The sequence below is a fragment of the Heteronotia binoei genome, chromosome 7 (genome assembly GCF_032191835.1).
Source record: "Heteronotia binoei isolate CCM8104 ecotype False Entrance Well chromosome 7, APGP_CSIRO_Hbin_v1, whole genome shotgun sequence".
NCBI lineage: Eukaryota > Metazoa > Chordata > Lepidosauria > Squamata > Gekkonidae > Heteronotia > Heteronotia binoei.
In genome coordinates this window covers 1,811,366-1,839,363 of record NC_083229.1, presented here as the reverse complement: position 1 = coordinate 1,839,363, position 27,998 = coordinate 1,811,366, and the positions used below count along the sequence as shown (strand labels likewise).

At 53.9% G+C, this 27,998-nt stretch overlaps 2 protein-coding genes across 2 annotated transcripts in view; one reads left to right on the top strand and one right to left on the bottom strand.

Moving 5' to 3' along the window:
* Nucleotides 1-37: 37 nt before the first annotated feature.
* Nucleotides 38-27,722, bottom strand: LOC132574806 (TBC1 domain family member 20-like). Its single transcript, XM_060243040.1, has 8 exons — nucleotides 27,572-27,722; nucleotides 16,768-17,202; nucleotides 16,069-16,149; nucleotides 13,656-13,842; nucleotides 8,111-8,212; nucleotides 6,789-6,930; nucleotides 5,335-5,519; nucleotides 38-398 (listed from the first exon to the last, which is right to left on the bottom strand). The coding sequence occupies exons 1-8, from the start codon at nucleotides 27,720-27,722 to the stop codon at nucleotides 146-148; spliced, it is 1,536 nt and encodes a 511-aa protein (XP_060099023.1). The 3' UTR covers nucleotides 38-145.
* The window catches only part of DGAT1 (diacylglycerol O-acyltransferase 1), a 52,132-nt gene continuing 51,854 nt past the window's right edge, over nucleotides 27,721-27,998 (top strand). The window contains exon 1 of the mRNA XM_060243039.1: nucleotides 27,721-27,968. Coding sequence (XP_060099022.1) covers nucleotides 27,721-27,968 — 248 coding nt within the window. The remainder of the gene's footprint in view (nucleotides 27,969-27,998) is intronic.

Below are 27,998 nucleotides of genomic sequence, written 5' to 3'. Positions count from 1 at the left end.
CTGCTGGCCTGCCGTCCTCAGTAAGCAGTGCCCAGGCTGGGCCGTGCGCCTGGGTTTCGGCTGCCCTGCGTCCTTCAGAGCATTCCGGTCTCCCTGGCACAGAGCCGCGCTGGTTGCTCCCTGCAGACATTTCAGCCAGCTGCCGCTAGAAGAGCTGCAGGAGGAACTCGGGGGCCCACTCCAAGGCCGTCTGCGTGACAGCCAACGCGGCTGCCCCCAGGGTGGCGGTGAGGCCCCAGACTGCCGCCTTCACCAGGGGGCTGTGCTCAGTGGGGGGAAGGAGCAGCTCCATCTCTGTCCCGCCGGGTGCCAAATGCTCCTGCTGCTGTCTAAGGATGGCATCTGGGCGCTGGCGGGAGGCGGCCTGCTGGAACTCCAAGAAAGAGCCGATGGCGATGCTGGAGGGGAAGAGAGAAAGATGGAAGCCCCTTTGAGTGAAGGTCTGGAAGAGGCATCTAAATCTCAGAGAGCCAGGGCAAAAACGCCTTTCGAGATGGGGTCTTGGGGGGCTGTTCTCAGCCCAGCACTCCCCTACACAGACCACCTCTCCTAACCAGGGGTGGAATTCCACCAGGAGCTCCTTTGCATATTAGGCCACTGTGGAGAAATGCCATTTTAGTCTATAGCTATCTGGGAGTTGGCAGGAAGAGGCCATCAAACTGGAGTCAGGCTTCGGCCTAGTCTCTTCCTCCTCCTCCCCCCCTCCCCTCCGGTCTGGAAGCAGCAATTCTGAGGAGGCCTCCTAGAGAGACAGGAAGTCTTTCAGGCTGGTCTCCCAGAAGGCTGCAGGAGGGAAAACCAGTTCCTGGGTTTTATATTAGTGATTTTTGGTGGAAAGCCTTCAGTTTGAGTTGGGATTAGGGCTGCCAACCCCCCGATCCGGGCTGAGAATCTCCCACCCGGTTCGTTCTCAACCTGCGTCGCTGGCGCAATGACGTCACCCGGAAGTGACTTCATCAAAATGGTGGCGCCCGTACGGGGTCGCTCTAGGCGTTTCCAGAGACACTCTATGGTTTTTCCTGGACGCTCTAGCCATTTGGGAGGTAAAACTCTATGGTACAATAGGTGTCATAGAGTTTTACCTCCCAAATGGCTACAGCATCCGGGGAAAAACCACAGAGTTTTCCCGGAAACACCTAGAGCAGCCCCGCACGGGATTCCGCCATTTTGATGATGTCACTTCCGGGAGACGTCATTTCGTCACGTGGCACACAGCAGAGGACTTGGCAACCCTAGTTGGGCTCTGAGTTCAGTTACTTGGGTTGATGAGTCTGTCTGTGCTGGATGGTATGGTCAGGGCAAGTATTGTACGATAGGGAAAGAAGGAGCGTTTTCCCCTACTTTGATTTATTTCTTCTGCTCACTATTTTAAAATGCCTGCATATAGTTGTAAATTTTAAATAAATGTTTCCCCAACCACCTTAGACCATGCTACTGCAAGGGGGGAGTCCTGGGAAGGGGGAAGGCATGCAGGTGGCAAGGGTGCCAATCCTCCAGGGGTCTCCCAAAGAAGGACTTTGGTCTCTGTCATAACCAGGTGCTGGGTTGGCAGAGGACCTTGAGGCCAGGCCTCAGAACTGGCAGGAAGGAGGATTGGGAGCCCTGTTCCTCTCAGTCAGCAACCCCTAAATTGAGCAGGTGGTGGCAGCGTGCCTTAGTGGGCGGGAAGAAGATAAGCTCCCTTCAGGAATTGGCAACTCAAAAGGGAGTTGACGGGACCAGGTTTGAAGGCAGAATTGGGCCAGTTCCGTCACAGCCACACCCCCTTGCTGTAGCCAATCCTCCAAGGGTTTGCAGGGCTCTTAGTGAAGGCCCTACTGTAAGCTCCAGAAGGACTGGTTACATTAGGGGTGTGTGGCCTAATAGGCAAAGGAGTTCCTGCTATGAAACAAAGCCCTGCTCCTAAATGAGATTTTAAATGGTGGTCTTTTATGTGTTTTTGCAATTGCTTTATTGACAATCTAAGCAATACTCCCTCTAAGCTGTGGCATCTTGTGAGCAAATATTCAACTTTGTGAGCCACTGCCATTAAAGTAATGAGCTCCTGCATAAATAAACAAGCTGGAATGGGTCCAGAGGAGGGCGACAAAGATGGTGAGGGGTCTGGAGACCAAGTCCTATGAGGAAAGGTTGAAGGAGCTGGGGACGTTTAGCCTGGAGAGGAGGCGGCTGAGAGGTGATAGGATCACCATCTTCAAGGACTTGAAGAGCTGTCCTAGAGAGGATGGGGTGGAATTGTTTTCTGTGGCCCCAGAAGGTAGGACCAGAACCAGTGGGTTGAAATTAATTCAAAAGAGTTTCCAGCTCAACATTAGGAAGAACTTCCTGACCCTTAGAGCTGTTTCTCAGTGGAACAGACTTCCTTGGAGGTTTTTAAACAGAGGGTAGATGGTCATCTGACAGCAATGCAGATCCTGTGAATTTAGGGGGGAGGTGTTTGTGAGTTTCCTGCATTGTGCAGGGGGTTGGACTAGATGGCCCTGGAGGCCCCTTCCATATGATTTTGACAGGTTCCTCAGTGGAACAGGCTTCCTCCAGGGGAGGTGGTGGGCTCTCCTTCCTTGGAGGTTTCTAAACAGAGGCTAGGTGGCCATCTGACAGCAATACAGATTCTGTGAATTTAGGGGGAGGGGTTGGTGAGTTTCCTGCACTGTGCAGGGGGTTGGGCTAGATGACCCTGGAGTTCTCTTCCAATTCTATGATTCTATGACTGTTAAGAGCGGTTCCTCAGTGGAACAGGCTTCCTCCTTGGGAGGTGGTGGGCTCTGCTTCCTTGGAGGTTTTTCAACAGAGGCTAGATGGCCATCTGACAGCAATTAAGATCCTGTGAATTTAGGGGGAGGTGTTTGTGAGTTTCCTGCATTGTGCAGGGGGGTTGGACTAGATGGCCCTGGAGGTCCCTTCCAACTCTAGGATTCTATGAAATTCATTTGCTCCAGGGCCATTTTACCCAAGCGAAGACAAAAAAACTGGTGAGCTGGAGACCATAAAACTGAGAGTGGGCTCACACTAACTCAGCTCAGCTTAGAGAAGACACTGCTCCTAACTTCTACCTTGAGTTCTGCAGGTAGAAAGATGGCTCAAAAAGGCTTTGGCTATCTAAAGCAAGGGGACAGAAAAAGCCACCCATGCAGTTGGGAGGGCTCCTGCCCCTCCTCCCCCTCCGCTCTTCTTGGGGCTGCTTCAGCCCACAAAAAGACCACCTGGAGCGAGGTGGCCATGGAGGAGGAGGAAGGGGCCACTCGGAACTTGAAGTGGGTCTCGCCCCCAGAGAAGGGGACCAAGCAGCAGCCTCCAGGATCAATCCCCCCGCCCGTAGCCACAGGGGGGCCTGTGGGGCCACTGCCCCCTGACTCCCAGGAAGGGCCCCAGGGGGCAGCCTGCTTTTTTCTTTGCGCCATGCCTGAGCCGCTGAAGCAGCAGCAGGAGGAACCAGGAGAGCTGAGCAGGGCACAGTGCACTGCAGCAGCAAAAGCAGCAGGCGGAGAGGAGGGAGGCGGAGCAGTGGGAAGTGGAAGAAGCCGTGTGGAATGGGGGGACAGATGGAGCTGCTGGCTGCAAAGTGCCAGGGCGGGAGAGAGGGAGGTGGAAGGAAACCCCCCTGCTAGCATGCAAGCTGCAGTCCCTTCTTGACTCATAGAATCCTAGAGTGGGAAGGGACCTCCAGGGGCATCTAGTCCAACCCCCTGCACAATGCAGGAAACTCACAAACCCCTCCCCCTAAATTCACAGCATCTTCATTGCTATGAGATGGCCATCTAGCCTCTGTTTCAAAACCTCCAAGGAAGGAGAGCCTACCACCTCCCAAGGAGGAAGCCTGTTCCACTGAGGAACTGCTCTAAGTGTCAGGAATCCTAGAGTGGGAAGGGACCTCTAGGATTATCTAGTCCAACCCCCTGCACAAGGCAGGAAACTCACAAACACCTCCCCCTAAATTCACATGATCTTCATTGCTGTCAGATGGCCATCTAGCCTCTGCTTAAAAACTGAGAATCCTAGAGTTGGAAGGGACCTCCAGGGTCATCTATCCAACCCCCTGCACAATGGAGGAAACCCACGAACACCTCCCCCTAAATTCACAGGATCCTCATTGCTGTCAGATGGCCATCCAGCCTCCATTTCAAAACCTCCAAGGAAGGAGAGCCCACCACCTCCTGAGGAAGCCTGTTCCACTGAGGAATCACTCAAACGGTCTGGAAGTTCTTCCTAATCATAGAATTAAAGAGTTGGAAGGGACCTCCAGAGTCATCTAGTCCAACCCCCTACACAGTGCAGGAAACTCACAAACCACTCCCCCTAAATTCACAGGATCTTCATTGCTGTCAGATGGCCATCTAGCCTCTGTGGAAAAACCTCTAAGGAAGGAGAGCCCACCACCTCCTGAGGAGGAAGCCTGTTCCACTGAGGAACCCCTTTAAATTCACAAACCCCTCCCCCTAAATTCACAGGATCCTCATTGCTGTCAGATGGCCATCTAGCCTCTGTGGAAAAACCTCCAAGGAAGGAGAGCCCACCACCTCCCAAGGAGGAAGGCTGTTCCACTGAGGAACTGCTGTAAACTAACAAATCCCTCCCCCTAAATTCACAGGATCTTCATTGCTGTCAGATGGCCATCTAGCCTCTGCTGAAAAACCTCCAAGGAAGCAGAGCCCACCACCTCCCGAGGAGGAAGCCTGTTCCACTGAGGAACCGCTCTTAACAGTCATAGAATCATAGAATTGGAAGAGACCTCAAGGGTCATCTAGTCCAACCCCCTGCACAATGCAGGAAACTCACAAATACCTCCCCCTAAATTCACAGGATCTTCATTGCTGTCAGATGGCCATCTAGCCTCTGCTGAAAAACCTCCAAGGAAGGAGAGCCCACCACTTCCCAAGGAGGAAGGCTGTTCCACTGAGGAACTGCTGTAAACTAACAAATCCCTCCCCCTAAATTCACAGGTTCTTCATCGCTGTCAGATGGCCATCTAGCCTCTGTGGAAAAACCTCCAAGGAAGGAGAGCCCACCACCTCCCGAGGAGGAAGCCTGTTCCACTGAGGAACCGCTCCAACGGTCAGGAAGTTCTTCCTAAAGTTGAGCCGGAAACTCTTTTGATTTAATTTCAACCCGTTGGTTCCGGTCCTACCTTGCAGGGCAACTCCAAAGTTTTAAGGTTGGCCGCCTCGACTTGGCCATTTTCAGAGCCTCCAGCTTCTGCCCCTCCCCCAGAAAGCCTCTGAGAAGCAACGAGGCCCACAATGGATGGGAAAGGGGGCCCCCTGACTTTTAAAAAATTCCCCCAACTTTTAAAATCCTGGCTGTGGCCCTGCCCCCCTCCCCCCCCGCCGCTCTCACCTCTTGTGATGCTGAAGGGCTGCCTGTCTGGCCAGCTCGGTGTGGGGCAGGCGCAGGAAGAGCTGGTGGGCTCGGGCAACGAGGGTCTCATAAGGCAGATCTGGAGGGATGTCTGACAGGAGCTGGTGGACACTGGGCATGTCACAATCACACGCCAGCACCTCCTCCTCCCGGTACAGGACAATCTGAGGGGGGGGGGGGGAGAGACACGAATGATTGAAGCCTCTTTTTCTCACCTTGCCCCCTTCCTGTGCTCCCTGAACACATTCTGGAGACCTCGCTCTTTTTCTTTTAAAAGCTGGAACTCTCAGGTTGTTGAACTAACAGCCAGTTTGGTGCAGTGGTTAAGTATGTGGACTCTTATCTGGGAGAACCAGGTTTGATTCCCCACTCCTCCACTTGCACCTGTTGGAATGGCCTCGGGTTAGCCAAAGCTCTGACAGAGCTGTCCTTGAAAGGGCAGCTGCTGGAAGAGCCCTCTCAGCCCCACCCACCTCACAGGGTGTCTGCTGGGGGTGGGGGGAGCCAGTTTGGTGTAGTGGTTAAGTGAGCGGACTCTTATCTGGGAGAACCAGGTTTGATTCCCCACTCCTCCACTTGCACCTTATGGAATGGCCTTGGGTCAGCCATAGCTCTCTTATCTGGGAGAACCGAGTTTGATTCCCCACTCCTCCACTTGCACCTGCTGGAATGGCCTTGGGGCAGCCAAAGCTCTGGCAGAGTTGGCCTTGGAAGTGCAGCTGCTGGGGGAGCCCTCTCAGCCCCACCCACCTCACAGAGTGTCTGCTGGGGGTGGGGGGAGCCAGTTTGGTGTAGTGGTTAAGTGTGCGGACTCTTATCTGGGAGAACCAGGTTTGATTTCCCACTCCTCCACTTGCACCTGCTGGAATGGCCTTGGGGCAGCCATAGCTCTGGCAGCTATGGCCTTGAAAGGGCAGCTGCTGGGAGAGCCCTCTCAGCCCCACCCACTTCACAGGGTGTCTGTTGTGGGGAGGAAGGTAAAGGAGATTATGATTGCTATGGGACTCCGAGATTCAAAGCATAGGGTGGGATATAAAGCCAATATCGTCTTCAAAAAAAAGAAAGCCAGTTTGGTCCAGTGGTTAAGTGTGTGGACTCTTTATCTGGGAGAACCGGGTTTGATTCCCCCCTCCTCCACTTGCAGCTGCTGGAATGGCCTTGGGTCAGCCAGAGCTCTTGTAGGAGTTGTCCTTGAAAGGGCAGCTGCTGTGAGAGCCCTCTCAGCCCCACTCACCTCGCAGGGTGTCTGTTGTGGGGGGAGAAGATATAGGAGATTGTAAACTGCTCTGATTTAGCGAGAAGGGCGGGGTATAAATCTGCAGTCTTCTTCTTCTTGAACGGCATCCTGCACTTAAAGGAGCGCAACCCCACCCAACAGCACGTGTGCATTCCATCTCTAGCGCAGCGCCCCCCGTTGCCAGTCTTTGACATACCACCGCGGCAAAATAGACTGCCATGAGTGGGTGGGAGGCCAGGAAGAAATCGTAGAGGCGCAGGATGTGGTGGAAGTTGGACAGGACGTGGCCATACCAGGTGATCAGCCAGCTCAGGGCAAAGATCGTTCCCACCTCCGCTCTGCAAAAGGAAAAAAAACCAGGGGTGGGGCCACTCATGAGATGCAGCCCGTCTCCGCCACGTCAGGCCCTGCCCTCAACACACACTCAAGCCTGAACCCCCCAATCTACATCCCTTATTACTAGTCTCTTTGGCTTGCATGATATCAGAGATATGCATCTGTATATCTCTTCAGCCACCCAATGAGAAGGGAGCACTCCCTGGAGAAGACCCGGATGCTGGGAAAGACAGAAGACAAAAGAAGAAGGGGGTGGCAAAAGAGGAGATGGCTGGACAGCGTTGCTGATGTAACAAACACGAATTTGAGCAGACTTCGGAGGATGGTGGAAGACAGGCGGGCCTGGCGTGACTTGGTCCAGGGGGTCGCAAAGCGTTGGACTCGACAGTGCGACTGAACAACAACAACATCTGACAATGTGACTCATCAAAGTTCAGACACTGGAACGGCCTTCCTGAGGCCAGGAGGACTCCAAATCTTCTGCCCTTCCACAAACCTCTGTTTTGAAACAGGCTAGATGGCCATCTGACAGCAATGAAGATCCTGTGAATTTAGGGGGAGGTAGAGTGTTAAAGCTGCAGTACTGCAGTCCTAAGCTCTGCTCACGACCTGAGCTCAATTTCCGGTGGAAGCTGGATTTTCAGGCAGCCGGCTCCAGGTTGACTCAGCCTTCCATCCTTCTGAGGTCAATAAAATGAGCCCCCAGCTTGCTGGGGGGAAAGCGTAGGTGACTGGGGAAGGCAATGGCAAACCACCCCGTAAAAAGTCTGCCGTGAAAACGTTGTGAAAGCAACATCACCCCAGAGTCGGAAACGACGGGTGCTCGCACAGGAGACCTTTCCTATTTGTGAGTTTCCTGCATTGTGCAGGGGGTTGGACTATATGGCCCTGGCGGGCCCTTCCAACTCTATGATTCTATGAAACCATGTAAAATCTGGAGCTGAGTTGTTATTCCAGGGGATCCCCAGGTGCCCTCTGGAGGCTGGCCTCCCTTTACAAGGGGCTACTGTCCATTTTGAGGGTGCCCTCTCACAACAATGCACAGGCCTGAGAATATATTTACTTATAAGGATTCTCCAGGGCTAGGAGAAAACTACACCTCCTCCACCACTAGTGCCCTAGGGGCCCTTGATGCATACCACATGCACACATCCATGCACACATGCCATGAGAAACGGGTACCTGAGCATGAAGTCATGGAGCCGAGGGCTCTCCCGCTGCAGGAGGGGCATCAGGTAGTTGAGGATGTGCTTGGTGCTGTCCATGGTGGGGTCCATGAAGTCCCTAGGAAAGGCAGGAGGGCGCGCTGCATCACCCCACACACAGACACCGGTTCCTCCCAAGACTTTGCCCCACGCAAAGGGAACGAGTGCTCACGGCCCAGCGGCAAGGCTCTTGACCCAGCTGGGAGGTTTGGCCTCCTCTCCCCAGTCGGGGCCCAGGAGATCTCCCCCCCACCCCCCCGCCGCCGGCCCCCCATGTCAAACCCTCCTGGCCATCACTGGCACTATCTCACACATCACACCTACCACACAGAGTCAAATCCAAGACCCCTTTTTAGCTCAAACTCCATCTTTTGGGAGTGACCAGCCAGGTCTCCCCAAAGACTAGAACTCGAGGGCATCCCATGAAGCCGATGGGCAGGAGGTTCAGGACGGACAGAAGGAAATATGACTTTACACAGAGAGGGATGAAAATGTGGAATTCACAGCCAGAGGATGTAGTGAGGGCCACTGGAATAAACAGCTTTAAAAGGGGATGAGACAGATTCATAGAGAACAAGTCCATCTGTGGTTACTAACCACGGTGATAGAGGGGAACCTCCACACCCAGAGGCGCTAATCCTCTGAATCCCAGAGCCGGGAGGCAACCTCAGGGGAAGGTCTTGGCTTCCTTATGACCTGTTATTGGCCATCTGGAGAAACTGGCTGGCCACTGTGTGAGACGGGATGCTGGACTAGATAGACCCTCACTGCTCTGATCCATCAGGGCTCTTCTGAAGTTCTTATGAAGACCTTGGCCTCTCTGCCCTGTTGCTGGCCCTCCAGAGGAACTGGTTGGCCACTGTGTGAGACAAGAGGCTGAACTGGATGGATCCTCACTGGTCTGATTCAGCAGGGCTCTTCTGGGGTTCTTCTCAGTGGAAGGCCTCAGCCTCTCTGCCCTGTTGTTGGCCTTGTGTGAGACAGGAGGCTGGACTAGATGGACCCTCACTGGTCTGATCCAGCAGGGCTCTTCTGACGTTCTTCTCAGGGGAAGGCCTTGGCCTCTCTGCCCTGTTGCTGGCCCTCCAGAGGAACTGGTTGGCCACTGTGTGAGACAGGAGGACGGACTAGATGGACCTTCACTGCTCTGATCCATCAGAGCTCTTCTGAAGTTCTTATGAAGGCCTCGGCCTCTCTGCCCTGTTGCTGGCCCTCCAGAGGAACTGGTTGGCCACTGTGTGAGACAAGAGGCTGGACTAGATAGACCCTCACTGCTCTGATCCTGCAAGATTCTTCTGATGTTCTTATAGATTCATGGAAGTTAGGTCCATCAGGGGCTACTAGACATGGTGAATGTGGGGGACCTCCACATTCAAAGGCACTCATTCTCTGAATCTCAGAACCACGAGGCAACATCAGGGGAAGGCCTTGGCCTCTGTGCCCTGTTGTGGGCCCTCCAGAGGAACTGGTTGGCTACTGGGTGAGACAGGATGGTGGACTAGATGGACCCTCACTGCTCTGATCCATCAGGGCTCTTCTGAAGTTCTTATGAAGACCTTGGCCTCTCTGCCCTGTTGCTGGCCCTCCAGAGGAACTGGTTGGCCACTGTGTGAGACAGGAGGATGGACTAGATGGACCCTCACTGCTCTGATCCATCAGGGCTCTTCTGATGTTCTTATGAAGGCCTTGGCCTCTCTGCCCTTTTGCTGGCCCTCCAGAGGAACTGTTTGGCCACTGTGTGAGACAGGAGGATGGACTAGATGGACCCTCACTGCTCTGATCCATCAGGGCTCTTCTGATGTTCTTATGAAGGCCTCGGCCTCTCTGCCCTGTTGCTGGCCCTCCAGAGGAACTGGCCGGCCCCTGTGTGAGACAGGAGGATGGACTAGATGGACCCTCACTGCTCCGATCCAGCAGGACTCTTCTGATGTTCTTATAGATTCATGGAAGTTAGGTCCATCAGGGGCTACCAGACATGGTGAATGTGGGGGACCTCCACTTTCAAAGGCACTCATTCTCTGAATCTCAGAACCACAAGGCAACATCAGGGGAAGGCCTTGGCCTCTGTGCCCTGTTGTGGGCCCTCCAGAGGAACTGGTTGGCCACTGGGTGAGACAGGAGGCTGGACTAGATGGACCCTCCCTGATCTGACCCAATAGGGCTCTTCTGAAGTTCTTCTCAGGGGAAGGCCTCGGCCTCTCTGCCCTGTTGCTGGCCCTCCAGAGGAACTGGTTGGCCACTGTGTGAGACATGAGGACGGACTAGATGGACCTTCACTGCTCTGATCCATCAGAGCTCTTCTGAAGTTCTTATGAAGGCCTCGGCCTCTCTGCCCTGTTGCTGGCCCTCCAGAGGAACTGGTTGGCCACTGTGTGAGACAAGAGGCTGGACTAGATAGACCCTCACTGCTCTGATCCTGCAAGATTCTTCTGATGTTCTTATAGATTCATGGAAGTTAGGTCCATCAGGGGCTACTAGACATGGTGAATGTGGGGGACCTCCACATTCAAAGGCACTCATTCTCTGAATCTCAGAACCACGAGGCAACATCAGGGGAAGGCCTTGGCCTCTGTGCCCTGTTGTGGGCCCTCCAGAGGAACTGGTTGGCTACTGGGTGAGACAGGATGGTGGACTAGATGGACCCTCACTGCTCTGATCCATCAGGGCTCTTCTGAAGTTCTTATGAAGACCTTGGCCTCTCTGCCCTGTTGCTGGCCCTCCAGAGGCACTGGTTGGCCACTGTGTGAGACAGGAATATGGACTAGATGGACCCTCACTGCTCTGATCCATCAGGGCTCTTCTGATGTTCTTATGAAGGCCTTGGCCTCTCTGCCCTTTTGCTGGCCCTCCAGAGGAACTGTTTGGCCACTGTGTGAGACAGGAGGATGGACTAGATGGAACCTCACTGCTCTGATCCATCAGGGCTCTTCTGATGTTCTTATGAAGGCCTCGGCCTCTCTGCCCTGTTGCTGGCCCTCCAGAGGAACTGGCCGGCCCCTGTGTGAGACAGGAGGATGGACTAGATGGACCCTCACTGCTCCGATCCAGCAGGACTCTTCTGATGTTCTTATAGATTCATGGAAGTTAGGTCCATCAGGGGCTACCAGACATGGTGAATGTGGGGGACCTCCACTTTCAAAGGCACTCATTCTCTGAATCTCAGAACCACAAGGCAACATCAGGGGAAGGCCTTGGCCTCTGTGCCCTGTTGTGGGCCCTCCAGAGGAACTGGTTGGCCACTGGGTGAGACAGGAGGCTGGACTAGATGGACCCTCCCTGATCTGACCCAATAGGGCTCTTCTGAAGTTCTTCTCAGGGGAAGGCCTCGGCCTCTCTGCCCTGTTGCTGGCCCTCCAGAGGAACTGGTTGGCCACTGTGTGAGACATGAGGACGGACTAGATGGACCTTCACTGCTCTGATCCATCAGAGCTCTTCTGAAGTTCTTATGAAGGCCTCGGCCTCTCTGCCCTGTTGCTGGCCCTCCAGAGGAACTGGTTGGCCACTGTGTGAGACAAGAGGCTGGACTAGATAGACCCTCACTGCTCTGATCCTGCAAGATTCTTCTGATGTTCTTATAGATTCATGGAAGTTAGGTCCATCAGGGGCTACTAGACATGGTGAATGTGGGGGACCTCCACATTCAAAGGCACTCATTCTCTGAATCTCAGAACCACGAGGCAACATCAGGGGAAGGCCTTGGCCTCTGTGCCCTGTTGTGGGCCCTCCAGAGGAACTGGTTGGCTACTGGGTGAGACAGGATGGTGGACTAGATGGACCCTCACTGCTCTGATCCATCAGGGCTCTTCTGAAGTTCTTATGAAGACCTTGGCCTCTCTGCCCTGTTGCTGGCCCTCCAGAGGCACTGGTTGGCCACTGTGTGAGACAGGAGGATGGACTAGATGGACCCTCACTGCTCTGATCCATCAGGGCTCTTCTGATGTTCTTATGAAGGCCTTGGCCTCTCTGCCCTTTTGCTGGCCCTCCAGAGGAACTGTTTGGCCACTGTGTGAGACAGGAGGATGGACTAGATGGACCCTCACTGCTCTGATCCATCAGGGCTCTTCTGATGTTCTTATGAAGGCCTCGGCCTCTCTGCCCTGTTGCTGGCCCTCCAGAGGAACTGGCCGGCCCCTGTGTGAGACAGGAGGATGGACTAGATGGACCCTCACTGCTCTGATCCAGCAGGACTCTTCTGATGTTCTTATAGATTCATGGAAGTTAGGTCCATCAGGGGCTACCAGACATGGTGAATGTGGGGGACCTCCACTTTCAAAGGCACTCATTCTCTGAATCTCAGAACCACAAGGCAACATCAGGGGAAGGCCTTGGCCTCTGTGCCCTGTTGTGGGCCCTCCAGAGGAACTGGTTGGCCACTGGGTGAGACAGGAGGCTGGACTAGATGGACCCTCCCTGATCTGACCCAATAGGGCTCTTCTGAAGTTCTTCTCAGGGGAAGGCCTCGGCCTCTCTGCCCTGTTGTTGGCCCTCCAGATGAACTGGCTGGCCACTGTGTGAGACAGGAGGTAGCTGGACTAGATGGACCCTCACTGTCTGATCCAGCAGGGCTCTTCTGATGTCCATATGTACCGCAGTGGTTGGTTGTGGAGTTAGTTATCAAGACACCATTTACAAGCAAAGCACCTGCCAGGGTCATTCTTAATAGTAGGCGGAGGTGGTTTCTTTTCAAACAAGGAATATGCCCCTCTGGCTATCTAGACTATGATTTTACACTATAAGAATCCTACAGCTATTTTAACTACATTTTTTACAAGCCAATTTTATTTGGCCTGCTGCTGCTCTACTGTACCAGGTCATTAAGCAGACAATCTAATTACCATTTTCCTTCCAGGGGACCATATTAAATGATTAAGTGGCTTTAAAAAAAAAATAACCATGAAGACTAGGTTATGGATGATTAAAGAATAACGTTAGCCAAATATGCACACCATTAATTGTGTTAGTGGCTGTATTTGCAAGAAACCGGCAGATCCTGTAACAAACAAAATAGCTGAACTGCAAGCCATTTTTGCACGTGGAAGATAAATCTACCATCTTCCTACCCTTATGCCTGTCAGTGGCAAGAGCTAGTCCCAGGATCATGCTGGAGTTTCTGCATCCCCCGTGAGGCAGGAAAATATTTGTGCATAAGAACGTAAGAGAAGCGCTGTTGGATCAGGCCAATGGCCCCTCCAGTCCAACACTCTGTGTCACATAAGAACATAAGAGAAGCCATGTTGGATCAGGCCAATGGCCCCTCCAGTCCAACACTCTGAGTCACACAGTGGCCAAAAAATGCAGGTGCCATCAGGAGGCCCACCAGTGGGGCCAGGACACTAGAAGCCCTCCAACTGTGCCCCCCACCCCAAGCACAAGAATACAGAGCATCACTTGCCACAGACAGAGAGTTCCAACAATACGCCAAGGCTAAGAGCCACGGATGGACCTCTGCTGCAGATGCTTATGCAGCTCCATATGTTTCTGTGGAGCTTCTCTTTAGGAAAGGAGAAAGGGAGGCCTCGCACCTGAGGTGGAGCATGGAGAGCCTCTCCAGCAAGGCAATGCCCATGCGCTCCCCGGAGACCAACAGCAGCGTCACGGCAATGTCGTGGTACCCCTGGTAATAGTGCAGCTCCGGGTGGGCCCTCAAGACATGCAGTATGACATCCATCAGCTGCTCCTGCAGGACCTGCCGCTGCTCTGGGCGCATGCCTGCAGGGGGAGAGAGGCAGGCGGCCCCAGTCACACCCCACACCCAGCCTCTCTACCCTCTGCCCCCCCAGCTCTTTCAGCCCCACAACAAATTCCACCCGGAGGAACTCCATTCGTAGAAAGAGAAGCATAGGGGCTGATTTGCTGGATTGGACTTCAGCTTGAGGAAACGCTAGTTCACTACAGTTTGGTGTGGTGGTGAAGTGTGCAGACTCTTACCTGGGAGAACCAGGTTTGATTCCCCACTCCTCCACCTGCAGCTGCTGGAATGGCCTTGGGTCAGCCAGAGCTCTCTTATCTGGGAGAACCGGGTTGGATTCCCCACTCCTCCACTTGCACCTGCTGGAATGGCCTTGGGTCAGCCAGAGCTCTCTTATCTGGGAGAACCGGGTTTGATTCCCCACTCTTCCACTTGCACCTGCTGGAATGGCCTTGGGTCATCCAGAGGTCTCTTATCTGGGAGAACCGGGTTGGATTCCCCACTCCTCCACTTGCACCTGCTGGAATGGCCTTGGGTCATCCAGAGCTCTCTTATCTGGGAGAACCGGGTTTGATTCCCCACTCCTCCACTTGCACCTGCTGGAATGGCCTTGGGTCAGCCAGAGCTCTCTTATCTGGGAGAACCGGGTTTGATTCCCCACTCCTCCACTTGCAGCTGCTAGCATGGCCTTGGGTCAGCCATAGCTCTGGCAGAGCTGTCCTTGAAAGAGCAGCTGCTGTGACAGCTCTTCCAGCCCCACCTACCTCAAAGGGTGTCTGTTGTGGGGGAAGAAGATAAAGGAGATTGTAGGCCGCTCTGAGACTCTGATTCAGAGAGAAGGAAAGGTCCCCTGTGCAAGCACCAGTCGTTTCTGACTCTGGGATGCTGCTGCTTTCACAACGTTTTCACGGCAGACTTTTTACGGGGTGGTTTGCCACTGCCTTCCCCAGTCTTTTACACTTCCCCCCCAGCAAACTGGGGACTCATTTGACCGACCTCAGAAGGATGGAAGGCTGAGTCAACCTTGGGCCGGCTACCTGAAGCAGCTTTTGGTGGGATAGAACTCAGGTCGTGAGCAGAGAGATATTGGGGGGGTCTGATCAGGGAGTTTGTAGCGCTGGTTGGTCCCTTTGCGCAGAGATGCAGGATAGTTTTCACATTTGGAATCAAGTATTTTGTAAGCTGTGCCCACATGCTAAAAATCAGAGAGGAAAGGAAAGGTCCCCTGTGCAAGCACCAGTCGTTTCCGACTCTGGGGTGACGTTGCTTTCACAACGTTTTCACGGCAGACTTTTGACGGGGTGGTTTACCTTTGCCTTCCCCAGTCTTTTACACTTCCCTCCCAGCAAACTGGGGACTCATTTTACCGACCCCGGAAGGATTGAAGGTTGAGTCAACCTTGGGCCAGCTACCTGAACCAGCTTTCGCTGGGATAGAACTCAGCAGAGAGTTCAGATCACAGTACTGAAGTACTGCGGCTTTACCACTCTGCGCCACGGGTATAAATCTGCAGTCTTCTTATTATTATTTTGCTTTTTAAATTTTTCTCCCAGGATGCTAACTCTCCACAGCCCTGCTGCTGGCCTAAACTACCTGGGATTTGCAAGCCAGACACAGCCCACCAATAGCGAAGAAATTTTACACTTTGGCAAGGTCCAGTGATGCAAGCCCCAAAGCACAACTTGTGGTCTGGCAAGCGCCTCCAGCTGCCTCCATGTCCCAACAGCAACAGGCTCAGTGCGGAAGGCGAGGGAGGGCCTTGCAGTGGGGTGGGGAGCTGGGGCTAAGGGAAGAGGATGGCCACACGGCCGAGGCTGGGTACCTTGCAGTGGGGCAGGCAGCTCCCCTGAGGCAGCACAGAGAGGCAGATCCAACAGGCCAGGTGGCAAAGAAAGAAAAAGGAGGAGTTACCTGAATACTTCAGCACCCTCCACCTGGCTGGCCTGCCATCGAAATGGGGCACAAGTTGGGGGGCAGGGCATTTGGGGCACCAGGAACCCAGGAGAGGAAACCTTCAGCTCTGCTCCCATGCATGTGTCACTCTGGGGCCCAACGAACACTGGGCTTTGTAGCACCCAGTGCCCACAGGGCGATTCAGAGCACTGGCCGGCCAGCGCACCAGGCTGTGATTTTGGAGTGAGGTCCCAGCTTCTTGGGAAAGCTGCCTCCCCACTCCCACCTGGAGACTGATCAACAGCCACAAAAACGCACTCTGCACACGCTCTCATGTCACCGGCTCAGCTCACCTGGGGGGAAACGGCGCGAGGAACGACGCACATCCAGGAGGACCTGGTTGTAATCCTTGTGGTTCTGGCGCACTTCCCACCCTGGCAGAAAGAAAAGGAGGTGAGGTAGAGTTGCCAAGTCCAGTTCAAAAAATATCTGGGGACTTTGGGGATGGAGTCAGGAGACACTGGGGGTGGAGCCAGGAGACATTGGGGGTGGAGCCAGGAGCAAGGTTGTGACAAGCAGAATTGAACTCCAAAGGGAGTTCCGGCCATCACATTTAAAAGGACCACACACCTTTTAAATGCCTTCCCTCTACTGGAAATAATGAAGGATAGGGGCACCTTCTTTTGGGGCTCATAGAATTGGACCCCCTGGTCCAATCTGTTTTAAACTTGAAGGATATTTTGAAGAGGGGCACTGGATGCTGTGCTGCAAATTTGGTGCCTCTACCTAAAAAACAGCCCCCCCAGAGCCCCAGATACCCCCGGATCAATTCTCCATTATACCCTGTGGGAAGTGGTCTCCGTAGGGAATCATGGAGTGCCCAGCAGACATTTCCTTCTCTCCCTGCCCCCTTTCTGATGACCCTGAAGTGGGGGGAGGGCCTCCAAACCGTGGGATCCCCTGCCCCCACCTTGGGATTAGCAACCTTAAAGCGAGGGGGAGAACCACGGGGGGGGGGGCATACGGACCATGTGTTCCTGGGAGAGCCATACCTGGCTTGGGTGGGAGGCTGTACACGTTCACGCCCAGCAGTTTGGGCCAGACTTTCCTGCGGATCTCATCCGTTAGCAGCCCCCCAGGGCTGAGCGCTGCCGCCCGGAGCCTCTCCACGTCAACCGGGTCTCTGGTGAGGGCCTGGTGGATCAGCAGCCGCTTCTCCTTCTTCTGTGAGCCCTGGAACTCTGCCCAAAGGGAAGGGGGGGCAGGATGAAGGGGCTGGCTGCTGCGAAGACTGACCTCACAGCTGGTCAGCAGCACCGGCCTCCTCCCCCCACCCAAAGGGCAAGCAGAGACCCTCGTCTGGAGGCTGATCCCCAGCTGGCTGGTGAGTGGCGTCTTATTCCACGTGCCTGCAATGGAAACTCTCCTGCCTTTCTGGTTTGGCGGCCTTCCCACGCAGCAGAACTCCCCTGTGGGTTTCCCCCACACTATAAGGGGAGGGTTGTTTTGGGGAGGGGGGAGCTGTGTTGGAGAGGAATAGGAGCAGAACAAGGGAGGGACGGAACAGTGGCTCAGTGGTAGAGCATCTGCTTGGGAAGCAGAAGGTCCCAGGTTCAATCCCTGGCATCTCCAACTCAAAAGGGTCCAGGCAAGTAGGCATGAAGAACCTCAGCTGGAGACTGGAGAGCCATGAATGGGACTGTGGCTCAGTGGTAGAGCATCTGCTAGTAAGCAGAAGGTCCCAGGTTCAATCCCCGGCAACTCCAACTAAAAAGGGTCCAGGCAACTCCTTGAAAAACCTCAGCTTGAGACCCAGGAGAGCCGCTGCCAGTTAGGGGAGGGATGGTGGCTCAGTGGAAGAGCATCTGCTTGGTAAGCAGGAGGTCCCAGGTTCAATCCCCGGCATCTCCAACTAAAAAGGGTCCAGGCAAATAGGCGTGAAAAACCTCAGCTTGAGACCCTGGAGAGCCGCTGCCAGTCTGAGGAGACAAGACTGACTTGGATGGACCAAAGAGGGTCTGATTCAGTATAAGGCAGCTTCATATGTTCAAAACCCAGGTCCATCCCAGCATCCCCTCAAAGACCAGCCCACTTTCCGGGGGTCCCAGCGGGATCTCCCCTTGGATCTGCTTGGGCTTGCAGCATCAGGATTCTTGTTTTTATATCAGTTGGCAATTCCAGCTGGACTCAGCAGAACATTCCCAGCCACTCCAAAGCCTCCAGGTAAAAAAAAAAAGGTAAAGGTGAAAAAGTCCCCTGTGCAAACAGCAGTCGTTTCCGACTCTGGGGTGACGTTGCTTTCACAACATTTTCACAGCAGACTTTTTAATGGGGTGGTCTGCCATTGCCTTCCCCAGTCATCTACGCTTCCCCCCGTGGGAATGACAGTGGCTCAGGGGTAGAGCATCTGCTTGATAAGCAGAAGGTCCCAGGTTCAATCCCCGGCATCTCCAACTAAAAAGGGTCCAAACAAGTAGATGTGGAAAACCTCAGCTGGAGACCCCGGAGAGCCGCTGCCAGTCTGAGTAGACAATACTGACTTTGATGGACCGAAGGTCTTATTCAGTAGAATGAAGCTTCATATGTTCATATATATATTGATTTGAACCTGGCTTTAAGGAAGGGACAGTGGCTCAGTGGCAGAGCATTTACTTGTTAAGCAGAAGCTCCCAGGTTCAATCCCCGGCATCTCCAACTCAAAAGGGTCCAGGCAAGTAGGCATGAAAAACCTCAGCTGGAGACCCTGGAGAGCCGCTGACAGTCTGAGTAGACGACTTTGAGGGACCGAGGTGGTCTGATTCAGTATAGGGCAGCTTCATATGTTCAGTTTGTTTCTCTTTAGGGGAGGGACGGTGGCTGAGTGGTAGAACATCTGCTTGGTAAGCAGAAGGTCCCAGGTTCAAACCCCGGCATCTCCAACTCAAAAGGGTCCAGGCAAGTAGGCGTGAAAAACCTCAGCTTTAGAGCTTGGAGAGTTGCTGCCAGTCTGAGTAGACAAGACTGACTTTAGGGGGGGACAGTGGCTCAGTGGTCGAGCATCTGCTTGGTAAGCAGAAGGTCCCAGGTTCAATCCCTGGCATCTCCAAAAAAGGGTCCAGGCAAATAGGTGTGAAAAACCTCAGCTTTAGAGCTTGGAGACCTGCTGCCAGTCTGAGTAGACAATGCTGACTTTGATGGACTGAGGGGGGTCTGATTCAGTAGAAGGCAGCTTCAGATGTCCATATATGTGCACCCCCCGCCGCTGCACAGCCCGGAGCAAGCAGCAGCAACCGGTCCGGCCTCTGCACCCCTCCCCGCGGAAAAACAGCTGCCTGCCAGTGCCAGGCTGGCAGCCGGGGCAAGGCAGGCACTGGAAGGACAAGCTATGCAAGTGCCCGGGCTGCTTGCTGGGGGCCAGGGAGCTGCAGCAGCATGTCGTCCCCCACCCCGCGGCCGCTGCTCACCTCCCCGGGCCCGACCGCCCGGGCTCCGGCTCCGGCTCATCTCCCTCCTGGACAGCAGGGCAGCGGCAGCGTGGGACCCCGGGGAGAGAGCCCCGCCTCCGGCCGTTCCCCATTGGACAAGCGGACTCTTTTCCAGCGTCCCATTGGTCTTCGCCCCGTCAGTCTAAATCAGGAAATGGGACGAGGCTTTTGCGGCGCAAGGCTCCTCGGGAATTGTAGTTCTCGGCGGATGTGCCGTCCAATGGAGAAATCTCATCGCCGCCGGGGCTGCTGCGAGTTCAGGCCAGGTTGGGCGGCCGCTGGCTGAAGCCTCCTGGGAAGGGGGTCGTCGGGCCTCGCCCGCTGTTGCCACGCATCGGACAGGGAACCGGCGGAAGGCATCTCGCCCATTGAAGCTGATCAATGCACGTGTATCGATAATCGATCTCACCAGGGGTCGTTTTGTAGAAAAATAGGAGATGGAGCTCATTAGCAGAACTCATTAGTATATGCGACCGCCCCTTCACCAGCCAAAAGCAACCTGATGCAAGAAAGGAGAGCCCCGGGTGAGAGAGGCCTGCTTGGGCTGGCTAGGGATCATAAGAACATAAGAGAAGCCCTGTTGGATCAGGCCAGTGGCCCCTCCAGTCCAACACTCTGTGTCACATAAGAACACAAGAGAAGCCCTGTTGGATCAGGCCAGTGGCCCCTCCAGTCCAACACTCTGTGTCACATAAGAACATAAGAGAAGCCCTGTTGGATCAGGCCAGTGGCCCCTCCAGTCCAACACTCTGTGTCACATAAGAACATAAGAGAAGCCCTGTTGGATCAGGCCAGTGGCCCCTCTAGTCCAACACTCTGTGTCACATAAGAACATAAGAGAAGCCCTGTTGGATCAGGCCAGTGGCCCCTCCAGTCCAACACTCTGTGTCACATAAGAACATAAGAGAAGCCCTGTTGGATCAGGCCAACGGCCCCTCCAGTCCAACACTCTGTGTTACATAAGAACATAAGAGAAGCCATGTTGGATCAGGCCAGCGGCCCATCCAGTCCAACACTCTTTGTCACATAAGAACATAAGAGAAGCCCTGTTGGATCAGGCCAGTGGCCCCTCCAGTCCAACACTCTGTGTCACATAAGAGAAGCCCTGTTGGATCAGGCCAGTGGCCCATCCAGTCCAACACTCTGTGTCACATAAGAACATAAGAGAAGCCCTGTTGGATCAGGCCAGTGGCCCCTCTAGTCCAACACTCTGTGTCACATAAGAACATAAGAGAAGCCCTGTTGGATCAAGCCAGCAGCCCCTCCAGTCCAACACTCTGTGTCACATAAGAACATAAGAGAAGCCCTGTTGGATCAAGCCAGCAGCCCCTCCAGTCCAACACTCTGTGTCACATAAGAACATAAGAGAAGCCCTGTTGGATCAAGCCAGCAGCCCCTCCAGTCCAACACTCTGTGTCACATAAGAACATAAGAGAAGTCATGTTGGATCAAGCCAGCAGCCCCTCCAGTCCAACACTCTGTGTCACATAAGAACATAAGAGAAGCCCTGTTGGATCAGGCCAGTGGCCCCTCCAGTCCAACACTCTGTGTCACATAAGAACATAAAGAGAAGCACTGTTGGATCAGGCCAGTGGCCCCTCCTGTCCAACACTCTGTGTCACATAAGAGAAGCCATGTTGGATCAGGCCAGTGGCCCCTCCAGTCCAACACTCTGTGTCACATAAGAACATAAGAGAAGCCCTGTTGGATCAGGCCAATGGCCCCTCCAGTCCAACACTCTGTGTTACATAAGAACATAAGAGAAGCCATGTTGGATCAGGCCAGCGGCCCATCCAGTCCAACACTCTGTGTCACATAAGAACATAAGAGAAGCCCTGTTGGATCAGGCCAGTGGCCCCTCCAGTCCAACACTCAGTGTCACATAAGAGAAGCCCTGTTGGATCAGGCCAGTGGCCCATCCAGTCCAACACTCTGTGTCACATAAGAATATAAGAGAAGCCCTGTTGGATCAAGCCAGTGGCCCCTCCAGTCCAACACTCTGCGTCACATAAGAACATAAGAGAAGCCTTGTTGGATCAGGCCAGTGGCCCCTCCAGTCCAACACTCTGTGTCACATAAGAGAAGCCCTGTTGGATCAGGCCAGTGGCCCCTCCAGTCCAACACTGTGTGTCACATAAGAACATAAGAGAAGCCCTGCTGGATCAGGCCAATGGCCCCTCCAGTCCAACACTCTGTGTCACACAGTGGCCAAAAAACCCAAGTGCCATCAGGAGGTCCATCAGTGGGGCCAGAACTACTAGAAGCCCTCCCACGGTTGCCCCCCCCCCAAAACACCAAGAATACAGAGCATCATTACCCCAGATATAAGAACATAAGAGAAGCCATGTTGGATCAGACCAATGACCCATCCAGTCCAACACTCTGTGTCACGCAATGGCCAATATGTGTGTGTGTATAAAGTCTTACAAGCCCCAGGGAACGTTGACCCATTCAGGAGGCCAGAACACCCCACCCTCTTCTAGAGATTCAACACTCCACAGCATTGTCAGCAGCATTTGCATGGATTAATTGAGCCTCTCCTTTTTCTCCCCAGCCGGAATGCAAAGCAGCTTTCAGAACGAGGCTCCCCCCTTTCCCATCTCTTCACGACAACCCCGTGAGGGAGGCCAGGGTGAGGGTTTGTGGCTGGGCCCAAGGGGTTCAAACCCAGGTCACCTGGGGTCCTCCTCGGTCCGCTACTCTGTCCATTGCACCACCCTGGGGGACCTTGATTGGCAGTGTGGGCTCCCTATCGAAGACACAGGTTGTCATGGGTAGGCGGGTTCTAACCCATGGGAGGACTGGCAGACCAGAACCAGCAGTAGAAGCCAGAGAGGTCCCTTGCAAGGTCTCATGCTCCTTCCTGCCATTGACTCTCGTGGGAAAGAGCCTCGCTCAGCTGGAGTTGTGCTGGAGCATTTGGCAAGGGGCTCTGCGGGAGTCTGGATTTCCTGGAGACCTGCTTGTGAGCCTCCCAGAGAAGCACCGCTCACTGCCGTCTCCTCTCCCTCTCTCCCTCTCAAGCAATTCTCAGAAGCTCAGTTCTGTGGAGCTTGCTAGGTTTCTTCCGCTGCTTGTGAAACTTCTTTTGCAACCAGAGAAAGGCCTCTGAAGCCACCTGCCCAGCTGGTCTCTCCATAATTCTGGGAGGAGAACAAAGGATTTCCTCAGTTGTTCAAATGAACTGAAAAAAAAAAGACATGTAGCACCTTGAAGACCAACAAAGTTTGATTCGGAATGTCGGCTTTCGTGTGCATGCAGGCTTCTTCAGACGAGGGAATGGGGTACAGTGAGCAGAATTTACATACCCACCAGCTATATGTAGTTCTGCTCACTTTGTCCCATTCCCTGGTCTGAAGAAGTCTGGATGCATCCGAAAGCTTACATTCTGAATAAAACTTTGTTGGTCTTCATGGTGATACTTGACTCCTGCTTTGTTCTACTGCTTCAGATCAACAAGGCTGCCCACCTGGATCTATGAAAAAAGGCATGTTCTCAGTTTAATCCAGACGTGTAAGCAACGGAGCAATTAACAGACTCCTTTTATTGCCTTATGACACTCTCGCCATCATTCTCCCATTCTGACATGTTACTGCTTTATTGGTTTCCCGCGCCAATGCTATCCAGACCAAATGTTCTTTCAGTTTGTTTATTTCACTGTTTTGTCATTGAATCCTAACTTTTTTGGGACCACTTTACATGCTTAACCCCTGCCCCCCAGCTACAGAGTAACTGCACTCGGGCCTTCTCTGCTGTGGCTCCACGCCTATGGAACCAGCTTCCGGAGGATATGCGGGCCCTGTGGGACTTTGAACAGTTCCGCAGGGCCTGCAAGACCATCCTTTTCCGAACGGCCTTCACCGACCAAGAGAAAGACTGCTGAGCAAGCTTACCATCTGTATAATAGCACCAACATATTAGTTAATTTTATTGCTTTTAGAATTTTAATAGAGTTTTAATAAATTGTTGAATTGTATTCTACTCTTAAATATTGTACAATGTAAATTATTGACTTGTGTTGTTGGCCGCCCTGAGCCTGCCTCGGCGGGGAGGGCGGGATACAAATAAAAATTGATTGAATTGATTGATTGATTAAAGCTTGCCAGAGGGCGCTTAGGCGTCCTATATGGGACATTGTAAATAGATCCCTCTCGGAGGGACTTTCCAACACCGCTTAAAGAGGCTGTGGTCCATCCTCTCCTGAAAAAGGCTACATCAGATCCGGCCGAATTGTCACATTACCGGCTGGTCTCAAAATTGCCCTTTTTGGGCAAAATTATTGAGAGGGCAGCAGCGTTACAGTTGCAGAGTTTTCTGGATGACGCTTCCGTCCTAGATCCTCACCAGTCCGGGTTTCGCCCAGGTCATGGGACGGAGACAGTGCTGGTCGCCCTGGTGGATGATCTCCAGCAGTATATGGATCGGGGCGGCTCGGAAGTGCTGATGTTGTTAGACCTATCGGTTGTGTTCAATACAGTCGACCATCAGTTACTGATCCGTTGCTTCGCCGACGCGGGGATTCACGGGCTGGCCTTGCAATGGCTTTCCTCTTTCCTTGATGGTCGGGGACAAAGGGTGGCAATTGGGGGAGAACTGTCCCAGAGGCACCCACTTAATTGTGGGGTGCCACAGGGAGCTGTCCTCTCCCTGATGTTGTTTAACATCTACATGTGCCCCCTTGCCCAGATTGCCCGGAGGTATGGGCTGGGCTGTCTCCAATATGCTGATGACACCCAACTCTATCTACTGATGGCCGGCCTGGCTGCGTCCCAGAAAAGCTGGACCTGGCGTTGCAAGCCGTGGCAGGATGGCTCAGGCTGAGTAGGTTGAAGTTGAACCCAGTGACAACAGAGGTCCTTTGCCTGAGCCGTGGCTGCCTGGGAAGGGAAATCCCCCTACCAGCTTTTGATGGTGCGCCATTGGATACGGTGCACAAAGTCAAGAGCTTGGGGGTGCTACTGGAGCCTTCCTTGTCAATGGAGGCCCAGATAGCAGCCACTGCTAAATCCGCCTTTTTTCATCTTAGGCGGGCGAGGCAGTTGGCCCCCTTCCTGGAGCGCGACGACCTGGCAACAGTGATCCCTGCAACAGTCACCTTGAGGTTAGACTACTGTAATTCCCTCTACATGGGGCTGCCCCTGTGCCAAACCCGGAAACTGCAGCTAGTGCAGAACGCGGCAGCCAGGCTGTTACTGGGGCTCCCTATGTGGGAGCACATACAGCCGAGGCTGCGGGAACTGCACTGGCTGCCAGTTGTGTACCGGATTTGTTACAAGGTGCTGGTTATTACCTTTAAAGCCCTATATGGCCGAGGACCTGCCTACCTTAGGGACCGTCTCTCCCCATATGTTCCCCAGAGGGTACTGAGATCTGGTTTGCAAAACCTATTGACGATCCCTAGGCCAAAGGAGGCCAAACTGAAAGCTACAAGAGAAAGGGCCTTTTGGATCAAAGCTCCCCACTGGTGGAACCAATTACCAGAAGAGATGCGGGCCCTGCAGAGATTTGCCCTGCAAGACTACCCTCTTTCAGCTGGCTTTTTCTTAATGTGGAATGTATTGTACCATTGTCATGGAAAAATTGTAAGATGGGTAACATTGAGACTGTAGCACCAAACTAAATCGCTGGAACTGAATTTGATGGTTTTAATTAGATGTTTTTAATGTAATAGTATATATAAGTGAGTTGTGATATGTAACATGTTGTGTAACCAGTGTGCTTTTATTATTGTAATGTCTGTATTTTATTTTATGCTCTGTGAGGCACCTTGAGCCTGCTTTGGCAGGGTCCGGGGAGGGCGGGATACAAATTAAATATTATTATTATTAAATATTATTATTATTATCTACGGCTCCGAATCGTGGGTTTTATACCGTCATCACCTGCGACTCCTTGAGCGTTTTCATCAGCGCTGCCTTCGCACCATCCTCAACATCCACTGGAGTGACTTTGTGACCAACACTGAAGTCCTCAAGAGGGCGGAGGTTACAAGCATCGAGGCACTGCTGTCGAAGACACAGCTGCGCTGGGCAGGGCATATTTCTAGGATGGAAAACCACCGCCTTCCCAAGATTGCTCTGTATGGCGAACTTTCCACCGGCCATCGAAATAGAGGGGCACCAAAGAAGAGGTACAAGGACTCCTTGAAGAAATCCCTTGGCACCTGTCACATCAACCATCACCAGTGGTCTGACCTAGCCTCAGATCGCAAAGCATGGAGGCACACCATCCACCAGGCTGTCTCTTCCTTTGAGAACGCACGCATAGCTGGTCTTGAGGACAAAAGGAGATTGAGGAAGAATCGCACTGCTACAGCACCAACCCCAAAGCAGACTTTTCCCTGCAGCCACTGTGGCCGGATCTGCCTGTCCCGCATTGGTCTTGTCAGCCACCAGCGAGCCTGCAGCAGACGTGGACTACTGCACCCTTCTTAAATCTTCGTTCGCGAAGCCAAGCCAAGAGAGAGAGATTATTAGAATTAGACCTTGTTGGTCTTAAAGGAGCCCCTGGACTCAGGTTTGGTTCTATTGCTTCCGACCAACAGGGCTGTACCCAGTTGAATCTATCTTAAAGGGGGTACAGCCCTGGGGAGGGGCGGGATTAGGCAAAATTAGGTTTCTAACCGACGTCATGCCAAAACAGCTTCTCTTGCAATGTGCAGCTGTGGCACTAGGGGGCGGCAGGCGCGCAGCTTTCCCCGGGCAGCAGCTGCTCCGTCGGGGCCCGGCAAACACGCTCGGCTTCTCCCCCCTTGCTCAGCCACCGCTTTTCAGTGGGTCGTCGAAAAGGCGATCGACCCAATGGGCCTGCCGCGAGGAGAGCGAGATCGATTTGCCTAATGCATGGTTGTAATGCACGTCACCATCACACTCACACACACACGAAGCACTCTTGATGTGAAAGCCCTCTCTGGCCTATTGAAAACCTTCAAATTGCCGGCTGGGAATTGCAGCTTGGAATGTGTAGAACAGCGGTGGCCAAACTGTGGCTCGGGAGCCACATGTGACTCTTCCACACGTGTTGCGTGGCTCTCAAAGCCCCCAGCGGCCAGCTTGGAGAACGCATCTCTCTCTTTAAATCACTTCTCCAAGCCAAGCCAGCTGGTGGCAGTTGAAGTTAAAGTTGCTTTCTTTCCACCTCTCCCTCATTATCTAAATTATCTATCTAAATTATCTATCTCATCTATTTGCCTTCCTTCCTTCCGGCTCTCAAACATCTGGCATCTGTGTCTTTGCTGCAGCTCTCAAACATCTGGCGTGTATTTTGCGTTAAGGAAGTTTGGCCATCCCTGGTGTAGAACAAAAGGCACATCTGTCGGGGCAAGTGCGTCTCATTCATACAGAGCGGGAAAGCACGAATGTTTTGCACACTGGAATCCTAAATTGGCCTTCTCATAAGCAAGCCTCGTGTCATTCAATGCACCTTACTCCCAGGGAAGCGCCATTAGGATTGCAGCCTTAACATGCGAGGGAGGATTTTACATTGCCCTTCCCAGATTCCTTTTGTTTTGTAATATACGGCCTGCAGCAGAGTTCTGCTGAGCTGGAAAGCTGGCACACTGCGACCGTCCTAACAGCCGGCATGACACAGATTAAGTTCTTGGGGTTTGGGTCTTCACCTGTGCACCTGTCCGGGCCGGCTCTGAACAAGACATTTCTCATTGTCAAGATGGGTAAGTACCCTGCGTGTCTGTCTGTAGCGGTGGAAAAGGGGTCGTGGCTCGGCCTGCAGAAAGTCCCAGGTTCAATTGTCACCCCATGCAGTTAAAACGGGAGGAGATGTGCAGGAGGAGGGGGCTGTGCACGGCCCTCTCTGCCGGAGACGCTGCAGAAAGAGCTGCTGCCAGTCTGAGTAGACAAGACTGACCTTGCTGGAGGGACCAGAAGGCCTGATGCAGTATAAGAAAGCTTCACGGGTGAGCGATTTAAAGACCGAGAAAAGCTGCGGCAGGGCGGGAGCTTTTTGGAGCCACCACTGCCTATTGCAAAGCTGCGGCCCCGAATCCTCTTAGTCGTTAAGGTGTTCGTTCTCAAGGGCAGTGGCCCCACGGCGCAGAGTGGGAAAGCAGCAGGACTGCAGTACTGTGGTCTGAGCTCTCTGCTCACGACCTGAGTTCGATTCCGGCGGAAGCTGGTTCAGGTGGCCGGCCCAAGGTTGACTCAGCCTTCCAGCTTGCTGGGGGGAAAGCATAGATGACTGGGGAAGGCAATGGCAAACCGCCCCGTAAAAAGTCTGCCGTGGAAACGTTGTGAAAGCAACGTCGCCCCAGAGTCGGAAACGCCTGGTGCTTGCACAGGGGACCTTTGCTTTCCTTTCAAGGGCGTTCTTGGCCCCGGGCACTACAACTCCCAACAGCCTCTGCGCTGAACTGGAGGGCGAACGGCCTGACTACATCTCCCGGCAGGCGCAGCGGCGCGCTCGGCGGCCCAAAAGGGCGCCCTCGGGCGGCTCGGGCCTCGCTGTTTGCGGCGCTTGAGCGGGGACTCGGTTTCCCGTGGTGCTCGGCGCGGGCCGAGGCGGCTACGGTGTCCGCGGGGCGCCATGCAGGCTTCCGAGGGGGCGGGACCCGGCGCGCTGCTGCTAACGGCGGCGGCGGCGGAGGAGGAGGCGGCAGCAGCAGCGGTGGCGGCGCCGGGCGAAAGCGGGGAGCGGCGGGCGGCTGCGAGCCCCGGCGGCGGGATGGCGGCGCGGCGGAGGCGGCAGGAGGAGCCCCGGGGCGGGGGACGGGGGGGCGCCGGGGATGCTGCAGACCACGAGCCCGGAGGAGCCCCCTCGGCCGCCGACTTCAGGTACCGCCGCTCCGGGGAGGGGAGGGAGGC